Raw genomic sequence first — 10,279 nt, 5'->3', positions numbered from 1 at the left:
ACTGCGCATGCGCCACCGCCGCCGCACTTCCTGTCCGGAACGTCCCTGCACAGCCGCCATGTTGAGCGAGTCCATAACAGCCATGAAACACAACAACACACAACACAATGCAACATATATTCTTTTGGGGAAACGAAATTTAACAATCCCCCTAAGATATCGATTCACTGATCTGTCACAGACACAACAGCAGCTCATATCCTAAGAGAGGATTGACAAGAATGAATATGGGGTTACAGGAACAAAACTTTAATAGGGAATACTGGAAGTTAACAAGACACTGTTACAGAATAAAGAATTTCAAAAAGAAACTCAAAATTATGGATAAACACTGGAAACGAGCAAAGTTATTTAATAGTTTTAGCAAATACTGGGAGTTAATGAAATTTGAAGTTCGAAATCTTGCCATATTAATGAGTAAAAAGATCTCTAGATCAAACAAAAAGAGAGAGTCTCAAATGGTCACAGAAATCATAAGATTATCAAGTAAATTAAATCTGTCTGTAGGAGAAATGAAAGCTGAACTGGACAAAATATATGAAGAAAAGGCCAAGGGTGCTTTTGTCAGATCTAGGAGAAGATGGCTAGAGCAAGGGGAGAAACGCACTAAATACTTTTTTAACTTAGAAAAAAGACATTATGAACAGTCGTCTCTTGGCAAACTCAGAATTAATGATGTAATATGTGATAACGAAAAGGAAATCTCACAACATGTGGCCAAGTTCTATGAAACATTGTACAATGCTGATTCACTAGACCAAGATAATACTGCTGTGTTTCTTAAAGGCTTAGAACCAGGTATTAAAAAAAAATGATGACAACTTTAAGTTAATCTGTGATATAAAAAAAAAAAAAAAAAAAAAATCAGCTTAAAGGATGAACAAAATTGCATTAAAGCTTTGAAAGACAATAAATCACCTGGAAATGACGGGTTGATTGGAGAATTCTATAAAGACTATAGCAACACATTAGCTCCATTCTTAGTGGCAATGTCTGAAGAAGCTTTAGAAAAACAGGAGTTACCTCCAACCCTGAAACAAGGTCTAATTAAACAAATTCCTAAACCAAACAAAGACAAACTTAATATTGAGAACTGGAGACCAATCAGTCTGCTGAATAATGACACAAAAATATTCGCTTCAATTTTTGCCAAAAGGTTAAAACTTGGATTAAATGATATTATTGATGAGGAGCAATCTGGGTTTATGCCTGGAAGAAACATAGTTAACAACATAAGATTAATACTAGACATGATTGATTATAATTATTATATACCACTGATTCTTGGGAATTTGGATAAAACAGGTTTTAATTTTGAAAAAAAAAAAAAAAGTGAGTTAAATTACAAAAATTACAAGGTCTTGGCTGTTCAGCAATGTACCGGTGCAACCTCCACATTTTGCATTGTTTTCATAAAATAGGTGTTTTTCCAGTTATTAGGCTAGTTTGTTTTTGTCAACACCGTCACCGTAATGGTTTTTTTTAGTTTTTTTTTTTGTTGTTGTTTTTTTGAAAAACATATTTTTGTATTAAAAGAGACTATTACTTTAATAACTCAGCAGCACCAAAGAAACATATTGTAAGCATATTCATTTAAAACCAATATAACTGCCTCTGACGGTGGTGACACTAATCTGACGGTGGTGACAGTCGCCTCATTAAAACATACATTTCCAAAATTTATACCACTCAAGTCAATGGCTTCTTGCTTAACAACTTTATTTAACTATTTGGTCCAAAAAATAAGAATCCTGAGCTCTGTTATAAGCATTTTTCAGACTTCAGTCATCACCGTCACACAGAAAACCTGACGGTGGTGACGTCTGACGGTGGAGACAAAAACCTGCTCTTTCACATGATCAGCATGAGTTGTTCACATTAGCCAGCTTGTTTCCCCTCCTGTTGCTACCTGCATCAGACCTCTTCTTAAAAAGTATACATTTATTCCATAATCTAATCTAATATTTTTTATACAGAAGTGACGGTGTTGACATGTTATGGTTGTGACAGTAGCAGTGTCCAAAAATATGAAGAGATTTAAGAGAAAATAGCAAACTTCCAGGAGCCTGAGCGGTCTTGAAGCATGCAGTAGAGCTGAAGGTTTGAAAAGGGCTCCTCAGGAATGCAATTGACCTTGTAGTTTTTTTATTATTATTTTTTAAATAAATATCTGACGGTGGTGATGAATATGTGGGACACATTTTGAGCAACCACAAAATAACAGTAAATATTGTTCAAAACTCATCGTTTGTAGTTTTTAATACATATTATGATGTACTCTTTCATGTGGTAAATATATTATTCAATGAAATGATTACTTTTTGTTGTTTTAATCAAGTTGAAATGATTATCTCCTATCCGAGGACAACTGGTTTTGTAGGCCATGGGCCAACATATAATCATTAAATTAATAAAAAATTAAAAATAAACCCATGAAAGAACCTTAAAATGTGCAAAGGACCCCGATTATGCCCTTGATTCTTTTTTAGTCTTTTTATTTAACAGACATAGCATTTTTCTTAGTGGGACATGATTTTGCCAAAGTTTTGTTTTGTTTTGTTTGTTGACTTCTATAAGACAATCAGTCACCAGTTCATGATTAGAACTATTGAGTTTTTTGGGTTTGGAGAAAGGTTCCAAAAAGCAGTAAAAAACATTATATAAAGGATGTAACAGCTCAATGAAACTAACTTGTAGTACGACCCCTAGATTCTGTATAAACCATGGAATTAGACAGGGCTGTCCATTAAGTCCATTTTTATTTCTTTTGGTTACACAGATCATGGCTGTACACATAAAAAAGAATAAATTTAAATGTATAAGTGCTTTCGACAGAGAATTCAAATTGACTCAATTAGCAGATGATACAACAATATTTTTAAAGGATAAATATGAAGTAGATAAGGCTATAAGATGTATTGATGAATTTTCAGCTGTATCGGGTCTAAGGATGAATTTAAATAAATCTGTTCTATTGACAATCAAAGAAAGTGATCTGTCGGACCTGAATGGTATTCCTGTAAAGAACACTGTCACTTACTTAGGTGTAGTTGTTAATAAAAATGAAAAAGATCGCTGCAGTTTAAATTTTGACCCAATAACAACAAATAGCCAAGAGATTTAATATGTGGTTGATGAGAGACCTGTCACTGAGTGGTAGAGTTCTTCTGTCTAAAGCTGAAGGTATATCCAGGTCTGTATATGTGTCCCTGTCTCTTGAAATGCCCCCAGCAATTTACCAAAAATTAGATAAGATCATACTTAACTTCATCTGGAGGAATAGATGTCACTATGTAAAGAAACAAATTCTATGTAACCCTAAATGTCAAGGAGGCATGGAGGTATTAAGTTTTGAAATGCTGAACAATCCTTTCAAAGTGCAGTGGTTAGTAAATTTAATCAAGGAGAGAGATAGCATCTGGAACATTTTTCCTAGGTCTGTATTTAATGCTGTTGGTGGAATCAATTTTTTATTGAAATGTAAGTACAAAATAGAGAAACTACCAGTTAAACTGTCAAACTTTTATTAACAAGCTTTATTTGCCTGGAAACTGATTTATAAGCATAATTTCTCACCAACTAACCTCTACATCTGGAAAAATGAAAATATTCTCTATAAAAACAAATCATTATTTTACAGTAAGTGGTTTGATCATGGAATTATATGTCAAACAACTTGTTAATGCTGGAGGACAACTTCTTTCTTACCAAGAATTCATGAATAAATTTCAGTTTCCAGTCTCGTCCATGGAGTATGCAGAGGTGTGTGGTGCTTTGACAAGGGCTGCACTGCAGGATGTTCCTTTTCCCACCGCTGGACCTTTGGATAGTCAGATTTTTGTGGGAGAAACCGATATAACAAAGAAAAGATGCTCAAACAAATATATCAGAAATTGTTTGCAAACCACATCTTTACCCTCAGGACAATCTCTCTGGAACTCATTTTATGGAGAAACTGACTGCCAGAAAACATGGATGGTTGGTGAGAAATTTTGTTTAAACAATAAAGTTAAAAAAAATGTCATTTCAGAAGATTTATCCAACACAAAATAACTAGCAAGATTTAATATTGATATTGATTTGATGTGTAAATTTTGTGGGAATGAGGAGGAAACAGTTCATCATCTGTTTTATTCTCCAAAGTGTTCTGGACTGATGTACAGCGTCATTTAAGAACAATAACAGGACAAGCCATTCTTTTGCAGGAAAAGGACATTTTCATCTATTTCGAAGAAAAGTTGGATGATCGTATAGTTTTTTATTTATTTATTTATTTATTTTTTGTACACACACAAAAAAAATGGACAGATTACAAACCAAACGTTGATCTTTTTGTTTTGGAATTGCAGCAATACGCTGCTGCAGTGAAAGACTGTAAAAATAAGAAAGCCATCAGAACAAACCGTGTGCTTGAAAGTTAATGAGGTGAGTGTGTGCCCTCACTGGTGAACCCTGTATTGTTTGTTTGTTTGTTTGTTTGTTAGTAATATCCTGTGTCGCTGGAGACTTTTTTTTTCTTCTTCTTTTCTTGTTGGAGGGGGCGTGGGGGGGGGGGTATGGCTATCTGCTTCTTGGTTTGGATGTATGTATGTTCTGTTTTTTGATGTCTTGGTTGCTGTAATGCAGCACTTGGGTCAATAAATACATAAAAAAAAACCCCACAATACAACAACAACTACAACAGCAGTGTTGTTGTGTTGTGAATGAAGAGTTAAAATAATGGAGGCAGTTTGATGCTGTGAGAAACACCAGTGATACACAGCACAGTGTTAATATGAAAAATGTCATTCAGACAGCTGAACACTTGAATACTTGAATAAACAAAAATTCACACAAATAAATAAAATGATAAAAAAAAAAAAAAAAACAGCAGGGGGCGCTGCAGTAACTCAGCAGCAGTTTCTCAGCACCTCGTCACGCCCTGCTGATGTCCTGTATGTTGTATGTTGATGTGTTGTTTATGTTTGGCACAAGGTAAACAATAAACAACACGCGGTGTTCTGTGCCTGAGGTGTGTTTGCTCCTCAGCCTCAGAGTGAGCAGCCTGAGGAGTGTGTGTGTGTGTGTGTGTGTGTGTGTGTGTGTGTGTGTGTGTGTGTGTGTGTGTGTGTGCTGTTCAAATAAAGGTGTGTTTTGTGTTTTGGGTGAAATGGGACAGGCCCGCCAAAAACTGGACAAACTGAGCAAACTGAGGTACAAGGCAGGTAGAGCGCACACACACACACACACACACACACACACACACACTTACAGTTTTTTTCAATCGCTTTACCTCCTCTGTCAACTCAAAAACGCTGGTATCAAAACAGTTAATCCATCGGCCTAATGAGAGGTGCTCTTCCCAAAATAACACATTTTGTTTGCAAAAGGCTCTTACCATGACAAAACATTTCAGACATGCAGCAAAAGCACATTTTGTCACCGCCCAATACAACTTGCAGTCAGGTGAGTAAATCCAGCCACTCACTCACTTCATACTCAACACCAAAATGCAACATACCCTTTTTAGTCTGAGCAGGTTCAACCTTACTTTTTTCCTGTGTATTGCAGTCATATTTCTGACAATTTCCATAGTTCCATATTGTAAAGCAAGTAGCAAAATCCAATATTTCCCTCAAACAACTCAACTTCTGCCCAAATGAGTAGATTCCTTCAATCAGCTCTACTGTACTGTAACACAGCTGACAGCAGAAAACAAAATACAGCTGTCAGTTTGAACAAGGTTCTCCTGTGAGCTGCACATTCAAATGTGAACTTACAGTAAAGAACTGCATCCAAACTCAGAAAGGCTTTGAAGTGAAACTTTTACTGTATTTATGGCAAAAACTGAAATACTATTAAAGCTTGATCAACGTGCACATTCTCCTGAAATGGGTGGTGCTAGGAGCAGATCCCCAGACACATTCACTGCAAAAAAGTCATAACTTGCTCCCGCACTCACATTAAAGCTCTGCTGTTTATTGGGTCAACATCAGGACCAACATGTTGGTCCTGATGAGGGTTGATAGACCGAAACGTTGACCCAATAAACAGCAGAGCTTTAATGTGAGTGTGGGAGCAAGTTGTGACTTTTTTGCAGAAAAACTGAAATACTGTAATTCACATACAGTATTACACAGAAAAACTCAAAGGAGTTGAGAAAAAAAAATACAGAATAAAATTTATAGGCCCTTTTTTGTAGGTGCATACTGATTGATTGGTGATTGGTGATTTGTGGAAAGGGCAGTGATGCAGGTGCTCTAGTGATCTCACAGTGATGCAGCTCATTTCTATCAGCTGTGAGCAGATGTTTTGCTTTTGACTACCATAGTGAAGTCAATTTAGTCAGGGCCATGTAAATGACACATGTGAGAGGTGTTGTTGAAAAGAGTGTGAAAAATGTGTGAATCCAATGAAAAGGTATGAACACATTTGCAAAAGAAAACTTCTGCTGTGGTTTGGAGGTGAAGATGATGACAAAGTGGATCCCAGTTTCATTATACTGGAAAAAGCGAATGAAAAAAACTGTATTTCAGAGGAGGGTGTGACTGAAGGCCAGGTGGAGGGGCAGCAGGTGACGTGTTGGTGTGGAGCCGAGAGGCTGCAGCTGCTTCATGAGCAGGTGAGCTCCACCTGGAGGCCTGAGGCCGACGTCTGAGCTTGTAGGAGAAGAACAAAGCAGATTGAGAGCAGAACTTCATCATCAACCACGAGAGCCCTCAAATTACAGTTTTTCTCGATTGCTAAGACACATTTCTCGAAAGTTGCTCTCCTTTTCTCTAAACTGTGAACACAAAACCCAATTTTCAAGCGACATTCACAAAACTCCTCTTGCAAAACCAAACTTTCACCTCAAAACAGTTCAATCTGTGCTCAAAACTGAACTGTGTTGTCAAATTGTGCCCCGAGTCAATCAAAATTAAAAACACTACTGAGCAGTCACTAAACACCACATAGAAAAATAGAAAACACAAAGCTCAGGACATGAAGCTGTAGAAATAAATGTTTATTGTTCACTGGAGGCTAAATGCATGTTGCAAAACACAAAAACCTGTGTATTTAGTACTTGGACATAGTAAAAAAAAAAAAAAAAGTACAAAAAAACATAAATCTTGTGCATTTACACGTAGCACTTGCACAGTACAAAAACAAACAGAAAACCTGTGCATTTAGCACTTGTATACAGTAAGCCTACGCAAAAATAAAATACAAAAATATACAAATGAGAAGTGCATCACTCAGCCACAGCATCATTTCTCCGTACTGGGTCGACCTCCTCGACCTCCTCGACCTCCTCCACCTCCTCGACCACCTCGACCACCTCGACCTCCTCGACCACCTCGACCTCCTCGACCTCCTCGACCTCCTGGACCTCCTCGACCTCCTCGACCTCCTCGACCTCCTCGACCTCCTCGACCACCTCGACCTCCTCTCACACAAACTCCTCCTCTCAGATTTCTATCCATTGTAGGGCCTCACACAGCAGTGCTCTCTGAACTGGCTTCTATATGTTCCCTCACATCATGAGCCACAAGTGGGATCAGTTTTGAGTTGTTGTGTTCAACCAGTGACTCCAGTGCTTTACTTGTGTTTGACTTTTGCCACCAGTGCTCAGCATTATGCAGCACAGGTGCATCACAATGAAAATGTGTTGGTAAGTTGAGTCTAAACAGGTGAAACGTGCTGATGGTTTTGCCAAAAGAGTGACTGATTCAATCAGTGGGTTCAGGCAATGGAGCGTTTGGTTCAGACAACAGGGTTTAGTGTTTTAGCCACTGAGAAAAACTGTAAAAAAAAAAAAAAAAAGGAAACATGAAATATAAATGTGGCTTGAACTTTCAGTAATTTCATGTCAGTACAAAAACTTTGACTCACTCACTCGTTTCTCTTTATTTATTTATTTATTTATTTAGTTTTCTGATGAGAAGCAGAAGCTGCTCACAAACACAAACACAGTTTTTACCATCAAGAGACTCATCATGACAGGCTGGGGGGGTCAAAGGTCACGACAGGCTGGGGGGGGGGTCAGAGGTCATGACAGGCTCAGGGGGGAGGGTCAAAGGTCACGACAGGCTGGGGGGGGGTCAGTGGTCACAACAGGCTGGGGGGGGGTCAGAGGTCACGACAGGATGGGAGGGGGTCAGAGGTCACGACAGGCTCAGGGGGGAGGGTCAGAGGTCATGACAGGCTGGGGGGGGCAGAGGTCAGAGGTCATGACAGGCTGGGGCGGCCAGGGGTCATGACAGGCTCGGGGGGGGTCAGAGGTCATGACAGGCTGGGGGGGTCAGAGGTTAGAGGTCATGACAGGCTGGGGGGGGGGGGGGGGGGGGGGGGGGGTCAGAGGTCAGGGGTCAGAGGTCATGACAGGCTGGGGGGGGGGTCAGAGGTCATGACAGGCTCGGGGGGGGTCAGAGGTCATGACAGGCTGGGGGGGGGGGGGGGGGTCAGAGGTCAGGGGTCAGAGGTCATGACAGGCTGGGGGGGTCAGAGGTCAGGGGTCAGAGGTTGAGGCCCTCCTGCTGCAGCAGCAGGTCGACGGCGGCCTCCACGTCCTGCACCACGTGGCCGGGCTCCAGCAGGACGTCCCGCTGGCCGGGGAGGAATGCTGCCTCCTGGACTTCAGCACTCCGGTCGCTAGGCAACAGGGAGCCAGGGCTGTAGACACCTGTGCACACCTGAGGACAGACAGAGAGGACAGACGTCTGAAACAGCCTCAAGGAAATCACATGTGTGTGTGTGTGTGTGTGTGTTCCTCTGTATGTGTGTGTGTGTGTGTGTGTGTGTTTTCCTGTGTGTGTGTGTTTTCCTGTGTGTGTGTGTGTGTGTGTGTGTCTGGACATGGTGAACATGATGCAGCGTGACCTTTATTAACCCCGTGACCTGTGACCCCTGTGTGTGTGTGTGACAGGTACCAGGATGGAGTGGCAGCTCTGGGCAGCAGGAAGCTCCTCCCCCCCCGGCGGAGCCACACTGACGGGACTCCCGGTTCCCTGGGCAACCAGCTTGGTTGTGGTCGTCATGGCAACACGTTGCTCAGCCAGGTGGCGGTTGTACAGGTTTGCGCCGTAGATGTCCGTCATCAGGTTGTCGCTAGGCAACAAAAGGAATGGGAGTGTGTGTTATCAACCAGAGGTGCAGCGCTCCGTTAGGACGTCACACTCTGTCCGCAGTGCACATGAGCCTCAGTGACGGTTACCATGGTGACGATGTTGTATGAAACAGCTCGGATTTACCGGCTTGTTCAGTTGGGATTCTGCAGACAGACAGGACAGGCAGGGGAGAGGCAGACAGGACAGGCAGGGGAGAGACAGACAGGACAGGCAGGGGAGAGGCAGACAGGACAGGCAGGGGAGAGACAGACAGGACAGGCAGGGGAGAGGCAGACAGGACAGGCAGGGGAGAGACAGACAGGACAGGACAGGCAGGGGAGAGACAGACAGGACAGGACAGGCAGGGGAGAGACAGACAGGACAGGCAGGGGAGAGACAGACAGGGGAGAGACAGACAGGACAGGACAGGCAGGGGAGAGACAGACAGGACAGGCAGGGGAGAGACAGACAGGACAGACAGGGGAGAGACAGACCTGCAGCGGAGGGCCTGAGCTGGGATTTGAACTACCATCCTTACCGCACTTAGAAAACTGAGCAGCAGCCAATCAGGGCCTGAGCTCTGCACACAGACCCCAGATCAGCCATGAGGACTTTGTGTGGAGGGTTAGAGAGGCAGAGAGGCAGAGGAGGACGTCGTCTGATGAGGAGGAGATTTTGTGGCCGTGTGCAGTTTGATTTTGTTCTGTTGTTTTATTTTTGCTTTATATATTATTTATGTATGTATGTTTCTGTCTGTCAGCTCAAACCCTGGGTTCAGAACAGCTAATCCACCGGCCTGATGAGAGGCTCTCTGCCCAGAATAACACATTTTGTCTGCAAAAGGCTCTGACCATGACAAAACATTTCAAACATGCAGCAAAAGCACATTTTGTCACCACCCAATAAACTAATCCACTCACTCACTTCATCCTCAACACCAAAATGAACACAGCCTTTTCAGTCTGAGCAGCTTCAGCCTTACTTTCTCCTGTGTGGATTCAGTCATATTTTTTTATTACATAGTTACATATTGTTTACATATTGTAAAGCAAGTAGCAAAAGCCAATATTTCCCTCAAACAACTCAACTTGTGCCCAGATGAGTAGATTCCAGCAGCAGACTGATCGCACCACGATGCAGCACAGAGCGACACAGGAAGTCATTCCTGCCTGAGGCCATCAAACTGAACAACTCCTCACTCTGAGGGTCAG

General features: G+C 41.7%; 1 protein-coding gene across 1 annotated transcript in view; it reads right to left on the bottom strand.

Annotated features, from left to right (window-relative positions):
* Window positions 1-8,464: 8,464 nt before the first annotated feature.
* LOC115358902 (haloacid dehalogenase-like hydrolase domain-containing 5) overlaps window positions 8,465-10,279 on the bottom strand; it is a gene marked incomplete at its 5' end in the record, with an annotated part of 15,022 nt that continues 13,207 nt past the window's right edge. The window contains 2 exons of the mRNA XM_030051031.1: window positions 8,465-8,654; window positions 8,892-9,069. Of these exons, the coding sequence (XP_029906891.1) occupies window positions 8,478-8,654; window positions 8,892-9,069 (355 nt within the window). The remainder of the gene's footprint in view (window positions 8,655-8,891; window positions 9,070-10,279) is intronic.

Source organism: Myripristis murdjan, chromosome 5, assembly GCF_902150065.1.
Source record: "Myripristis murdjan chromosome 5, fMyrMur1.1, whole genome shotgun sequence".
Classification (NCBI taxonomy): Eukaryota; Metazoa; Chordata; class Actinopteri; order Holocentriformes; family Holocentridae; genus Myripristis; species Myripristis murdjan.
This window is presented reverse-complemented; position numbering and strand designations above follow the sequence as displayed.